At 55.0% G+C, this 15,564-nt stretch overlaps 1 protein-coding gene across 11 annotated transcripts in view; it reads right to left on the bottom strand.

Annotated features, from left to right (window-relative positions):
* ZNF618 (zinc finger protein 618) overlaps positions 1-15,564 on the bottom strand; it is a 171,384-nt gene that overhangs the window by 55,612 nt on the left and 100,208 nt on the right. For all 11 annotated transcript variants that reach the window (XM_012768852.3, XM_076008970.1, XM_076008969.1 and 8 more), the window contains exon 3: positions 5,762-6,021. In XM_012768852.3, the coding sequence (XP_012624306.2) occupies positions 5,762-6,021 (260 nt within the window). The remainder of the gene's footprint in view (positions 1-5,761; positions 6,022-15,564) is intronic.

The following is a 15,564-nucleotide window of genomic DNA, read 5'->3' as shown; positions in this document are numbered from 1 at the left end:
GGACCCCCTTCCCGCCTGAGACCACCAAATGAAGAGTCAGTAGCAAAGACAGGACGCGCCTGGGATGGCAGCCAGAACCCTTCCTTTCCAAGTGGCTGCAGCAAAGAGCTGAGTGTTGGTTCTGGCAGGCTCAGGCGCGAAGCCCTGCCAACAGCCTATTGAAACAGGAAACGAACTATCAGCTGGCACTATGAAGCAGGACCTGGCACCTACGCTGCTTGGGTTTATCACGGGATGAAACCCACGTGGCCATGTCTGAATGGCTGGCATGCTCTTCTGTTGTTCCCTCCAGGGCCATGGCCCAGCCACCGCCTTCCTCCTCCTTCCCCGGCTCCCCCGGCAGCCCCGTGTGTGGGCAAACCCCTCCATCCCTTGGTGCAAAGCTCACTGCCCAGAAACGTCCTTGCAGAATCCAACCTCCCATCTACCTGAGCCCTGACATCCCCTTTCCTGCACCTGCCCAGTGACCCTCCCTGAGCACCTGGTCTGGGACAGGGAACTCACCCCCTCGCGGGCCTGTTTCCAGTTACCAAACAGTTCCCACAATCACAAAGTCACTCCTGTCATTGAGTTGAAAGCCCTCCTCCTGGTGACTTCGTCACATTGGCTGGAGCTTCCTGGACTGTGCCTGCTCCGCCTGTCCCCTGCAAAATGCTACACGTTGTGACCACTTAAACTCTACCATCCTCCTCCTCATCCCCTCACGGTCCTTAGTCTCTCCTCCCAGGACAAACAGCCCTTAGCTTTTCTGGGGGGCTCTTCCCACGCTGAGCTAACTCTCTGGAAATACCCTGGTTGGTCCACGACCCTCATCTGAACTGGAGCCCAGTTGAATCTGGGCCACTCCCTCCCTCCACGGGCTCCTGCACCGCCACTGGGGATCTCGGGACCACCCTCCACCAGGTCTCTAGGCCCCTGTGGCTCTCCCTGGGCTCCCTCATCTGTAACCACCTCTGGATTAAAGACCAACAGTCTCACAGCACAGGCAGGAACACCCACTGCTCGAAAGTACTTTTTGACCATCATGATGAGATCCCGGCATCCCTGTGTCTTGGAGCCAGGAAACTATCCCTGATGCCCTCATTGTAAACCCTGCTTGCCTTGTCTTCCTCAAGAACAAGAATGGCAAGTAGGTTTCCCAATTTTTCAAGTCCAGTTGACTGGCTGTGACTTCTTGGTGCACTGTGTTGAGAAGGATTCTGAGGTGCGCTGTTGGGGCGGTGTACAGCGATCGATTAGCAATGCCTGCCGTGAATGTGGACCTGGGCGGCAGCAATGGCAGCGTCTCACGCCTTATCGTTCCTCACAGAGGAGGAGCTCCTGCAACCTTGAGCGTGGCTCTGCCGCTCCTCCTCGGGCCACTGTGCAGAGCTGCTCGTGCTGCTTGTCAGGCGGGCAAAGGCATCTGTTAACTCGCTTCCTTTCCCTTCTGGTTTTACCCAACAATGTCATCAAGCTTAGTACGAGCTCTGTTCTTCTTGCTAAAAAAGGAAGCTCTGGGTCCTGTCCCCGAACGGCACACCAGCTCCAGTTGGCAGAGACGTGCTTTCTAAGAGCGCGAGGCGCCCTTCTCAGACGCGGATCCTCTGGGCAGCAGGAAGCAGCAGCCGCCGCCGCAGACTTGGCGGCCAGCCTCCTGGGCTCCGAGGCCCCCAGAGTCCCGGCCCGGGAGCCAGAGCTGCCAAGAGCCCCCCACGTGCCCAGGACCCGAGCTCCTCCACGGGAAGTGCCTGGGATGATGTCTGTGTCACTGGGAACACTGTTTGTCTGATGGCTATTAAGGGGCCAGTGTGGACTCGGGGAGGCCCCTCATGGCACAGCACTGGGGGACCAAACGGGGACGCCATTCTACTCTGCAACAGAGCCCCGTCTCTGAGGCCCGCGTGAGGCCGGGAGCAGGGCACTCAGGAGGCCCTTGGCTCCGCTCACCAGGCACTCCCCTGCCAAGGGCCTCGGGACGTGTTAACTCCCCCGAGCCCGGCCACCGGGGCACAGAGGGCTCACTGTGGCACAAGCCTGCTGAAAGGCCCGGCTCTGACCACCATCCCACCCCCAGCTGCGTCCCGGGAGTTTTTTCTCTACTTGCTGTACTTTCAGAAGCAAATGGGAGGCTGATGCTATGAGGTGGAGTGGGCCCTTCCTGACATGGAAGAAAATGTCCCCAACTCGCTGAGTGACCCTGGGCAACTCTTTTTTTTTTGCCTGCCCCTCTGTAAAAAGAGGGGGTCAAATGTGTCAGATTGATAGCACGTGTAGCCCCGCTACCCACTTTTACATCCAGGGCAGACATCAACAATCGATCACACTACCCTTTAGAATCTTTAACACAGAACAGCCAGTAGCAACTGCTTGGACTTGGACCATAAGAGAAATCTGCTTGGCATTTTGAGATGAGTGAGTTCATGAGGCTCAACGCTAACGTTGATGTTTTAATATCTTCCTCTTTGGGTGATGAGGCCAAGCTGGCTTCCTCCCCGACACCCTCGGGCAGGAAGGCCTGGCTTCACCACGCAAGATGAGCCACCACGACCAGCGGGGAGCACCTGGCCCTGCTTTGAAAGGACTCCAAACCGGTGGCTCCAGTTATAACTTGCCACTGGGGCTTGTGTATCTTTTTCACAAGGGCCTGCCACAAACAGGTTACTCCAAAGTTCCACAAGGTGCTCCAAGTCCCCAAATCCAAGGGCGGCAGTACTAGAAGGACAGCAGGAGCCGAGCAGGTTCCCTGTCCGGGTAGATGAGAAAGCTGAAGCCCACTTAGAACCTGTGTCTTCTGACACCTTACCCAGCGCCAGCTTTCTTCCCTGTGCCACTGTTTCTCCACATCGCACCAGCTTCCTTCTTAGACTGGGAAGGAAAGCAGGAACGATCACTACTCCTGCCCCTTGAAGAAGTACATTATGCTATTAATACTGGCACTACCGAGAATAACAGCTCACCGTTTACCAAGCGCGACGCTGAGCCTCTGCATGCATTCTCTCCGTGCAGCCTCAGATAGCCCCATACATTTGCAGTTGTGGGGACTGAGGCACAGAGGACAAGGGACCGGCCCGAGGCAGCACACCTACCAAGTCCTAGAGCCTGATTCACTCTGAGCCCAAGGACCCCAGCTCATCCTCTGCACGCAACACTGTTCCCTTCCACGGCTGCTTTGCGTGCCCACCCCTGTAAGGTGGCCGAGACAGGGACCACGCCTCATGTAACAGACGAGGGCCCTGCTGGTGCGTGGCAGCTGAGCTGGACACCAGCATGGGCGGCTGGCACGAAGCTGGAGGGCCCCAGGGCTTGCACGGGGAAGATCCCCCCAACGTTTCCTGGGCCGCTTTCCCTGCTGAATCCAGACCGCTGGCTCCATCCCAAGACTCAGATTCAACGACCCCCCCCACCCCCACCCCGGGCATCTCCCGGTGAAGGGCGTAAACAGCTACCGGGTTAGCTGAGTCTTAACACCAAAGGGAGCAGGCGAGACAGGTCCTCCCTTCCATTAGCCAACAAATCCATCAGCGATTAGCGCCGTCCTTGGCCTCGGGAGGCGACACTGACGAGGGGAGGGCAGGCGAGGGCCCTGAAGGAACTCGCTCTCCCATTCAGCGCCGGCTGCCACCCCTGCTCCTCCCCGAACATTCCCGCCTCGCTCCCGTTCTGTCACGTGGGAGGGTGGCATTTCCTGGCTCTCAGAGGTTGGGTGGGGCCCTGGGATCTGTGCGGCCAATGACTGTGAGCGGAGTCACCTCGAGGTCTCTCGCTGTGCCTGCCTACAGCAGCTAATCGCCAGCGTGAGCCCTTCCAGAGCTCGCATTCCCTGTCACTCGCTGGCACCATTCCACGCGATGACGGCCCTCGGCCTGGCTCCAGAGCAGAGGGGAGCCCCGTGTTCACGGTGGACGTGCAGTGTGGACGTGCAGTGTGGACTAGAAATAGACCTTTGTGGTTCTGAGCTATCAAGATCTCGTGTCGCTTTTAGGGTCTTTTGTTACTGCGGCATGACCTGGTCCCATCCTAACAGTCACAGCACCGATGTCGACATCGCCGTTCCCAGAAGCCAACGCTTTACAAGGCACTGTGAGGTGGACGGGGGGAACATGGGGACATAAATCAGGCAGGTCCTGGAGCTCCAATCTCTAGGGGCCCCCAATCTCCAGGCACAGACAGGGCCCCTCTAACCCAAAGAGACAGTGGGAAGTGCCCCCAAGTGAGGGGCAGGGTAGAAACAGACCAGTCCGACCACAAGAGACCGAGGAAGGCTTCTGGGAGGAGGTGGCGCTGGAGTTGGCCTTAAAGGATGGGCTAGATTGGGCATGTGGAAACGGGCAAGGCCTTCCTGGGAGAGGGAACAGCATGAGCAAAGTAGAGGAAGAGCAGACTGCACTGGAATGAGAGGTCGGGGGAGATCAGAAGCAAGAAACAGGCCCAGGTTATGGAGGGTCTTGATGACACGCCCCAGACTCTAGAGACAGTGGAGAGTCCGGACGTTCAGAAGCAAGGGAGCGACACTTGCATTTTGTTTTTGCCTCCTGGCGGCCAGAGTGGAGGGCCGGTAATAGCGGGCAGGGAGACACAGACACACGGCCTTTGGGGGAGAGGGGACGTGCTGCGATGCCCCAGGTGGGGCTGACGACGGCCACCGCCAGCAGAGCAACAGCCGGGAGAGCGAGTTCCAGGCTGATCCCCAGCAGTTGGGAAGAACAGGCAGCAGGACTTGAGTCTAAACTCCCAGAAACAGACGCAGGGAGCCTCCCCATGAGCCCGGGAGCCACGCGGAGCTGGGCAGGGAGGGCAGCGGAGAGGAAGGCGCTGGCAGCACCTCTAAGAACACGCCGGGCATGGGAAACGCAGAGGAGGGCGCAGGCGGAAACGGAAGTCTGGGGCCAGGACCAGGCAAGGCCTCTGGCTGAGGAACGGGGACTTTATTTCACAGACCAGGCCTCGCACACTCTGACCCAAAGACACGTTTTGTTTGGCTGATCTCAAAAGACGAATTGGTTGCCAACATCTAAAGCCAAAAGCATTCGTGTCAAATTTTCCTTTCTGGGGTGTGCCTTGTTCAGAGATGAGGCAGTGCTGGGCCTGTGACCCACCTAGCCACCACTGGCGCAGCAGCTGGGAACAGCCCCACCCGCACACGCAGTCTGCTGGACGCAGACACGGTCCCGCCACCTGTCCCCTTGGCTCATCTCTGTCATGCTAACTGCTCCCATTTGTTGGGCCTTGTGGGCATCTGCGTCTGTGAACCTGGGGAGCCCTGGCTCGTGCTGGAGACCCGAGGGGGAGAAGTCGTTACTGAGATGCCAGTTCCCACGGAGCTCCTCGGGGCCGGGCCCGGCCAGGAGAGGCAGGGGCAGGGGCCGTCTGTCCCTGAGCCGATCCTGACCGGGTATCTGCTCTGGGCAGGACCTGGGCTGGGATCTCCCTCCCTCAAGGCGGGAGAAAAGCAGACAGGCATTTATGACACCGAGCGAGAAGGGCTGTGCTAGACCCGCCAGGGCTGTGGGAGTCCCGACGCATACAGATTCGCTGGGCCCACAGAAGGTTCCAGGCATTTGACTCAAACAAGGTCTTGAGCAATGGGTAGGGTTTTGCGGCATTAGAAAGAAAGAGAAGAACTCTGCAGACTAGACCTGCGCAAGCAAAGGCGAGGGCTGAGGAGCTCGGCTCTCTCCCTGAGGGCAGAGGGGAGCCCTCAGCCGGGGAAGGGGCAGAGAAGCCAGGCTCCACGCTCCCACCCTGACCCCAGCCCCAGCCACCAAGGACGGGCACTCACCGAGGGTCTGCTGGTTGCGGACGCCACCGATCACCACGCAGATCTCGGCAGGCACCTCGCCGGCCCCATCCTTGCCAACCGCCTTCTTCTCCTCCTTGGCCTCGCCCTGCCAGATCACCTCCTGGATGTAGTCATCGGGCAGCTCCGTCTTCACCTTCACCTCCGTCATCGTCCCCTGCTCGGCACTCAGCGAGGCCTCAGCCGGCACCGGCTCTGGGCCCTCCACCTTGGTGCTCTTCTGGCTGCGCTTCAAGCGCTCCCTGGAGAAGAAGAGAGTCTGTTCGGGGTGGACCCCAGCCCCAGCCCTACACGGGAGCCCACCAGCCCAGGACACCACAGAGACATGCAAGGCTGTGTATACAGTGAACAGCAGGGCCCCCAGCCCACTTCGCCTCCTACACGCCCCCATGGCTGCCCTGGAGGCTCCTCTAGGGAACCCCGAGGCTCCAGGGAACACAGTTTGAAAACCGCTGGCCCAGTATGGCTCCAACTCCATCCATTTTACAGTTGGGGAAGCTGAGGTCTAAAGAGGTCCAGATGTGCCCAGCTGCCTCACCTGCCACTTATTTGCACTTCATCACAACTGGAATTACAAGAGACCTAAGAGGGTGCCTCTGGCTGGTTGAAATCAGTTCTTATCAAATGTTGAAGTGCTTACAAACTGGCTGGGGATCTTGACAAAATGCAGATTCTGGCAAGGCGGGTGTGGGGTGAGGCCTGAGGTCCTGCATTTCTGACAAGCTCCCGGGTGGGACCAGCGCTGCTGGTGCTCAAATTGCACTCTAAGCAGCAAGGGCTTAAGTGAGTTAATGAACACAAAGTGTCCAGTGCTTTTGGCCCCTTTGTTCCTAGGCATGAGGGCTCCAGATTGCATCCCAGCTCTTCCCCGCTCCTGTTTTATACCCGACACAGGGAAACTACAGGGCAACACAAAGCTCACTTGGCGGAAGTGTCATGGAGCCAATGTTTCAGCACGTAGGTGGCTCTTCAAACATCAGAAAATATCAAGATAATGAGGTCAGTATTGAAGTGAGCAAGGCATGTGTCACTGAACCTTCGTGACGGGGACACTGGGCCCAGAGCAGAGCTGTGACTGCTCAGGCCGTACATAAAATTGGAGGCAGGCCAAGGCATGAAACAGGTGCCTACTATCCACTCCTGAACCGTTCTCCTTTCGACACGACTCCTGTGTTACCTTAAAGGGCCCCCACGTCCTTCTGGCAAGGGGAAGTGTCACCTTGTTGCTGTTTCTGAAGGTGGGGAAGCCAAGGCACACACAGAGAGGGAAACTGAGTCAGGCTCCAGGCCTGAGGATGCTGCACTGACCACATCCAGCCCTCTCCCCTCCTCTGTGGAGGAACGTGGACTGTGAATTTCAAGGCCCAGCCTCCAGGCACAGCACACGGGCACCGAATGGGGCACAGCAGAGGTGCCGGGCCAGGTGGCAGGGACCTGGGCTCCTACCTGGGATCCATGTGGCTTGCTGTGTGGCCTTGGGCAGCAGCCCCATCTATCACAGCAGCATGGGTTTTACCACGTCTGCTGTCCCTCCCAGCTCCAGCTCTCTCCCAGGATGCAGAAAAGTTGGGAAATTGAGCAAAGAGAGAGAGGGAGAGAGGGAAGGCCTTAGCTACCAAGTGGAGAGAAAAAGGCCACAGGGAAGTACTATGGAATGAACTATGTTCTCCTCCAAAATTCATGTTAACATCCCAACCCCCAGTGTGACTGTATCTGGAGATGGGGTCTTTAGGAAATAGGTGGGGTTAAATGAGGTCCTTTGGGTTGAAGAAGAGAGAGGGACTGCTCTGTCTTTCATCTGAGGACACAGCAAGAGGATGGCCCTAAGCAGCCAGGAAGGGGCCCTCACCAGATCCCAGCCGCGCTGGCACCCTGATCATGGACCTCCAGCCTCCAGAACTGTGAGCAAACGCATTTCTGTTGTTTATCAAGCCACCAGTCTGCGGTATTGGCACAGCAGCCCGAGCAGACTGCCGGGCTCGGAGGCCAGGATGCAGACGGACAGGGCAGGAGTGAAAAAGCATGCTGGGGAAAACGGGGCAGCCACTTCCTCACCGTGTGCCTTGAGCTAGACACCTGACCCCTGAGCCTCAGTTTCCCCATCTGCAAAATGGAGCTAACAGGGCTGACACGCACATTTTGGTCAACTAACATAAGGAAAGCACTCAGCACAGAGCCTGGCTGTAACCGCTCTCCAGATGTGGTCACTGTTACTGTTATTAATGACACACTTGGAGCATCTTCGGCCCCCAGTGGGCCCAGTGATGCCGCCTCCTTGTGTGTCTGCCATGCCAGGGCCACCAGACACTGTCTGAGCATTTACACTTTTCTGCAGCGGGAAATGTAAAACTGCATTTGTGATTGAATTGCCTCAGAATTCATTTCTTTAATTTATTTAAGAAACACTTAAATAGAGGCTCCCATGTGCCAGGTGCTCTTCTAACTCACTAACTCCCCTCACCCTCAGTAACAACCCTGGGAGGTAAGTCATGGTACCACCTCCGTTTACAGTCCAGGAAACTGAGGCACTGAGCGGTGAAATAACATGTCTAAAGTCATATGTGTGGCACGAGGGACCTGGCGCAGCCATCCTGGGCTTAGCTGTGACGCATCTGTACTGGGAGAGAAGCCTGCAGAGGGACGCCCCCCGACCCCGGCCCACAGCCGCAGCCGCCGTCACCCACTCGTGACCTCCAGCCTCCAGGAGAGTCAAAAGCAAGGTGCACATGGGCGAGTGGGAGGACGGGGCCCCCCGGCTTTGCTGCCTGTGCTGCCTCTGTGGGGGACAGGATCTAAAGCCAGAGCCACCCCCCACCCCATCTCGGGGAGCGCGGCCCCGGCTGGCCTTAGGGTCACCACGGGGCAGAGAAGCCTCCGAGATCTGTGAGGCCCCAAGAGATAAGCAGAATCGGCAGGTCTGACAAGTCACGAGAGGACAGCTGTGGCACTGGAGAGGAGATGCCCGCTGGCCAGCAACGGGGACGTCGTGGGGGTGGAGAGTTCCCATCGGGATAGGCGTTAGAGCCTCACATGATGTCACGAAGTTAGATGGCATGGGCACCACGCTTGGAAGTGAGATCATCCCAGGGTCAGATCTGGGAACTGCCACTCTACAGTTGCTGGTTCCTACGTCCGTGACTTCCCCCCTCAGAGCCTCAGTCTTCACGTCCATAAAATGGGGATAAACACGGTACGTACCCACAGTAGGGTGATGCGGAGACAACAAGGCAATGTCTAAATAGGGCCCAGAACACTGCTACCTGCGCAGATGTTCTCCTGGCACCTACTATCTTTACCATGGGGGCAGGGGAGGGGAGTATGCAGAGGACACAAGGGAAGGACCTTACATGGCACAGGTGTCAGTGCGTGGGCTGTGCAGTTAGATGGGTGAGGGTTCGAATCCCAGCTCTACCACTTTGGGTAACGGGATATAGGCCTGTGAGGGTGTGAGGACCCTGCCTAGAGCCACTCGTCGAGCAGAGGTGGCCGCTGATGGAAGCTGGTAGTGAACCATGTTTACCAACGTTCCAGCGGGGCGGTCCGGGAAGCCGCTGACATTCCTATTCCCTAGTGGAGACCACGTGGGTGCCACTGGTCAGTCAGTCCTTGAGGCTTGCTGGGCACAGAGATGGGAGAGGAGGGAACAGGACAGGCCCCCAGCCAGGACCCCCTCCCGGCCAACATTCTGAAGCTCAGCCTGCAGCCTTGAGGGCACCTTACCATCCCATCTGAACAGACTCAGTGTCCCTGCCTACTCCGAGGTCCTCACCAGCACCTCGGCCCCCAGCTGGGGAAGGAGAAACTGCGGGAGCCAGAGGCTGGGCAGAACTCTCATCCGCCCACCCACGCGCCCTGCGACCTTGAGAAGAGACTGTCCCCTCTGAGCCTCAGTTTCCTCGGCTGTTAAAGGAGTACCATGACCCTTGCCAGCTGTAGGGGTAGGAGACAATGCCTACAAGGAGCCCAGCTGGGGCTGGCACCACAGATGGCAGCTGCCATTGTGATGGCGACACTGGTTCACGATGATGTCCTCGCCTCTGGGAAGCCTTCCCGGCTTGCTCGGGTTTCCTCAAACAGGTGACACTCTGACAGCCATCCTCACACGGTGATCTAATGGACTCATCTCGGCTCACTGGTCACCCTTCTGCCCTCCCGGTCTAGCTTCTAGCTCATTGCCTTGTTTCATTTCCTCTGTAGCCCTAGCAGCTCTCTGCAAATACCTTGTCCATTAATCAACTCAAAGTTGCCCTAAGACCCGGTGGAGCCCTTGGGAGTCCTGTGCACTGCTGTACTCCTGCCATCAGTGGACGCACAGTAAGTACTCCGTAAGTACTGTTTGCTGAGTGACCTAAAGAATACCTGCCTCCCGATACGCATAACCCCGTGGGGCCCACTGGACAGCTGAGTGGATCTTGGGATGGGTCTGCAGAGGGGACAGTCATCCTTGGAACAGGCCTGGCTCAAACGCAATCCCAGGAGAGGCCCTCTCCAAAGGCACAGAGCATGGAGCAAAGCTGAACTCAAACCCACGTCTCCTGACATCCCACCCTTTGTCCTTTCCACTGAACTACCTGCCTCAGGTCACCTGCAGTGCCTCTAACACCTAGGGTTTGTGGAGGGAACAGGGTAATGGCTTCCTCCCATGGGAAAACAGCTTCCCCTTAGTTCTTGCGCCCATATTACCTACCCCGAACGAACCAGAGGCCACATGAACAAATGCAGCTGCTGCCGTAGGACCAGCCAGACTCCCGACTTAGCCCACAGAAGGTGGGGGCTACGTCAGCCACCCTCTCTCGCCCACGGGCAGGACAGCACATAACCATCCCCTCCCTTGAACCTGAAGCCCTCCAGTCTTTGCCTCACCGAGGACTCGGGCTACTTCTCTTCCCCCGACTTCCACGCTTTAGATTTACAAGCCCAAATGTTGCTTTTCTCAGATGCTTTGCATTTAATTAGGTGTCCTAATAACAATGGAATTGCAGAAGTACTTATATCACTTTGAATTAGTGGTGCGGCTCCTTCTAACTTCTTTAAAAATTTTTTTTCATATATCATTTTTTAAAATAGAGCTCATTATTTTAATTATATCCATTTAAATGTACAGTGGAGCCCTTGGATATTCTCAGCACGAATCATTAGGTATATTAGTGAAAAAGCACTTGGAATCTATCTACATGCTGACACTCCATAATCTATTCTATTTGTGTCGCTGTAAAATAGATTTATATATAGATAACTACAAAATAGTTGCTCAAGATATGCTATGAATTTTATATTTAACCCGAGTCACACTTCAACATAAAATCCAAAGTCGGGCATTAAAAGGATATTTTTCAGTAAGTATGTGCTATCGGTGGCCACTGGTTATTAATTGCGCCAGTCTGTCGGGAAAGAAGCCAGGCCAAGTGGGTCCCTGCCCAAGAAGTTCTCCAAGAGCGCTGGCCTTTCTCTAAGGCAATGGTTCTCAAAGTAAGTTCCTCAAAGGTCAGGAGTTCACAGCAATGGCTCTTAGAAGCATCCATGAGGCCACAATGGGAAGGGTGGTGTTGAGGCCACAATGGGAAGGGTGGTGTTGAAAAGGGCCCTAAGACCCCTATTACCTCCTTATTCAATGTGCACAGCTTTGCTTCTTGCTTAACATAGACTTGGGCTTCTATCTCCCTGTAGTGGGGTGAATGGTGTCCCCCCTAAAAGATACGCCCACATCTCAATCCACAGGAACTGTGAATGTTGACCTTATTTGGAAAAAGGGTCTTTACAGACTTGATTAAGTTAAGGATCTTGAGATTGAGCTTATCCTTGGATTATCTAGGTGGTCCCTAAATGCAGTAACAAGTGTTCTTGTAAGACAAAAAAGGATTTGGGACAGACAGAAGTCACAGAGGAGAGAAGGCGGCAATGTGCCCACAGAGGTAGAGATTGGAATGATACAGCCACAAGTCAAAGAATGTCGACAGCCACCCAAGCAGAAGTGGCAAAGATCAGATTGTCCACTAGAGCTTCCAGAGGGAATTCAACCCTGCTGACACCTTGATCTTGGACTTCTAGCCCAAGAACTGTGAGAGAATAAACTTCTATTGTTTAAAGTGATCCCATTTATGGGAATTTATTTCAGCAGCCACTGGAAACCAATGCACTACGTGAGACCAAATTTGAAGAAAGGGCTCCAAAGCCATGCAGTCTGTAAACCACCACTATTCCCTCCGTTTTCTCTCACTTTGTTCTTGCTCTTCACTGCCATTGTGTCTGGCCAGCCGAGTGTGCCTGCAGAATCTACCTGGGAGGTTTCAGAAACCAGTCTCCTCCTCTGGGTCTTACCTGACAGTGCTTCAAGTGCTCAGTAGTCCCACCCCACCGCAAGAGCCCTGTGGCCAGATGGGGAAACCCAAGCCCAGAAGAGCCCAGGTCTGTATCCCCCACCCTAGTGTCATGCCTGGCACATGGGTGAAGGAAGGGCATTCCCAGGGCTATACAACCTTCAGTGATAAGCTGAGTCTGAAAATAATCCTGGCTCCTGCTCTAGTGCCACTGCCACTAAGCCCTGCGGCCTGGGACAACACAATAACTTACCAGTGGATCTGAGCCCCAGAGACATGCCACGGCCAGGCATGTTGGAAGAAGAGTCCCAGGTGATGCTGGACGCCTGGGAGTCAGACAATTTTGTTTCCGGGCACAATTTCTGTACCATTCCACAAGAGATGCTGATGCTTGACGCTCTACCAAGTCACAGTAGACAGGACAATTCCTCAGCACCTTGCACTTCGGTGCTGTTTCTGTTGTCGATTCCCTGGGCTGCCCTCCCTGAAACTCGGTTTTTCCATCTGCACCGTGAGTGAGCCGGAAGCTGAGACTAAGGCCTTTGCAGAGGCCAGACCTTTACCTCCAGCAAGGTGTGTGTGTCTCCTTGCACAAACGGGGAGCAGGGCGTCCAGCTAAGCCCCAAGACTGAGCCCAGCGACCACTGCACTTCCTCCAAAAGGTGCCATTACTCTGGTACCTCACCCATCTGAAACAAAACTGAGAGGAACAAACCTCTAATCACAGAGTGTAAATAATGACTTGGTTAACTCCCTCTAGAATAAAACATCATTAAAAGACTCCACTTGGAATGAGTGTTAACAGGTCTCCAGCTGAGCTTAAATACACTCTCCATAAATGCATGGGATGTTACATGAATTAACAACGCACCTCCAGGCATGACTTCAGGGGCCGTGTCTACCCTGCTGCAGAGGCTGACCACTGACCAAGTCCTTCACCTCCACCCACCGACCATCAAGAGTGCAAATGATTCCTCTCCATGTGCAGACGTCAGCAGGCCTTCTCCTTGGCCATACTTCATAAGCCCAGTGAGGTTTTACCTCCACTACTCCACCAGAGTGGCTCTTTTCAAGACGTCCTGTGGCCACCATACTGTTAAATGCAGTGGTCCCGTCTAGTCCTCACGTGATGTGCCCTCCCATGGGCAGCCTTTGACAAAGCCCCGTCTCTCTCCTCCATCCGGCTTGTTCTGCACTTGGCTGTGCACCTGCCTGGTGGGCCTCCCACCTTTTGGCCATTCCCGTGTCTTGTGATGAGTCCACTTCATCTCCCCAACCCCTACACTGTGACATGCTTCAAGAATCAGCTCTAGAACCTCTTGTATTTTTATCCATACTCACCCCCCAGAGCGATCTAATGAAGACTCATACTAAAATATTAACCATATGATGATGAATCCTAAATTATATCTCTAGCTTGGACCTCCCCCTAAAATCCAAACATACGTAAACAAAGGCCTATCAGACAGCTCTGCCCAGATGCCTAACAGGCATCGTGAAGCTAACTGGTCCGAAACTGAGCTGCTGCTACATCCCTTCCCCCAAGACAGGAAAACATTTCTTGTGCCTCCTAACCCAGCACTCTTTCCGCTAAACCCTGCAACCTAAGACGATGCAATCAAATAACTACTGTCTTCTCCACTTCTGCTAATAGCAATCCCATCCTTCCAGCTCCTCCTGCCTAGACTCTGGAATTATCCTTGACTCTCCCCTCCCTCTCACTTCCCACCAATCAATCAACCAGCAAATCGTGCCAACGCCATCTCCAAGCGATGTCTAGACCTGAACACTCCTTGCTGCCCCGCAGCCACCACTCTGGTTCAAGCCACCTTCCCCTTTCTCCTGTCTTGCAATCACCTCACAGCCAACCTCCCTTGCCCACCACCCCTAAATCTCCATTCAACATGGCAGCCAGGGTGATCCCGTTAGAACAAGCCAAGTCACATCATTCCTCAGCTGGAAATCTTTCATGGTGCCTCAGCACTTACTCAGCTGTTAGCTCTTTGCCCACGTTATCACCTGTTTCCCCAGCTAGAAGGTGAGCGCCAAGAGGACAGGTCCTTGTCTCACTGGTCCGCTGCATCAGAGCAAAGGCCGGCGTGTGGCCGATGGTCGGCAACAGGCTGCTCACCAAGTGACCCAAGGAGCGAGCCCAGGAAGGGTCAACGCCGGCGCGGCCCTGGAGACACCTGCCGACTCTGACGCAGGCAGGCGTCTTCTGCGGTCGATCCCTCAGCATCGCCAGAACTATCGGTGGTTTCACGGCCTCAGGTAAGGTTCAGAACTGACCAATGTCCCGTGCACCTGGCCCTCAGCACGACACAGGATGGAGGCATTCCACAGAAGCCACTTTTCTACAGAAGTGAAGCTTCCTTCTTCGGTGCCAAAGTCATATCTTTATTACTTTTTGATGAAAATGTTTTAATATAACATACTCTTCCCACTTTCTGAAATGCCAAGAAGGAGCAGCCTGGTGACATGTGACGCCCTCTCTTGAGGGTTGGGGTCTCCATGATACACGTCAATGAGCACAGACCTGGGCCCTCGGGGCATGGGTCAGCTGCTCTGTCGAACGGTCCAGAAGCCTGCGTTGTTCTGGAAACACTCCTCTCCGCTTCTCACGGGCTCCTGCTCCAAACTCGGAATCTGCCCTCTAATTATTGTAATTCCATGTGGTCCTGGGAGACCCCCAGGGGCCAGGGCTCCCTACCCACTGCTTTCTGTGTCCCTGCGCCTGGCAGCCTGGCAGGTGTCAGCTAAGGTCTCCTGACTGATACAAACAGAGAACGACCAGACGTAAATACGCCAGCATACAGGGTGGAGGTGACACCAGTGGTGACGACAGCGATGGTGCGAATGACACAAATAACATGGAGGGTGGTGCCAAGGGCAGCTGTGACACATTAAGTGCCAATGACATGCCGGGGCAGTGCTTCACACCCCCCTCACACACACACACACACACACACACACACGCACCGTCTCACTGTTTTGCACAATGCCTGACACAGTAGGCATTTTTTGTTTTTCAGGTAAGAAAACCAAGGATCAGGGAAAAAGAGTGACTTTTTCATGGTCTCACAGCTTCCCAGGGACAGAAGCAGAATCCTACCAGGTCTGCCTGACTCCAAAGTCTGGGCTTTTAACTGTCTGGATAATTTTTGTTTTCTTTTCTCAAAAGAAGAGAAAATAATAAAAACACTCTCACTGAATGAATCAACCAATAAATAATGCCAGAAGCTCCAAGAAATGAGAAGTATATTCTCTTGTTTCCTACTGTCTCTTTGGTATCCCGACAGCACTGGGCACGTACTAGATGCTAAAAGTAACACAGAAACGAAACTTAAAGAGAATGCCGGTTCTGTCTCTTCCACAGGGAAGAGTGCCCGGGCTGTGTGTTTGCCGTTAGAGCCGCTCCTTCTTCCTCGTGTGTCTCAAATGCTGCTGTGCTCAGATACGTCCTTCAGA

The sequence above is a fragment of the Microcebus murinus genome, chromosome 12 (assembly GCF_040939455.1).
Source record: "Microcebus murinus isolate Inina chromosome 12, M.murinus_Inina_mat1.0, whole genome shotgun sequence".
NCBI classification, from domain to species: Eukaryota; Metazoa; Chordata; class Mammalia; order Primates; family Cheirogaleidae; genus Microcebus; species Microcebus murinus.
This window is presented reverse-complemented; position numbering and strand designations above follow the sequence as displayed.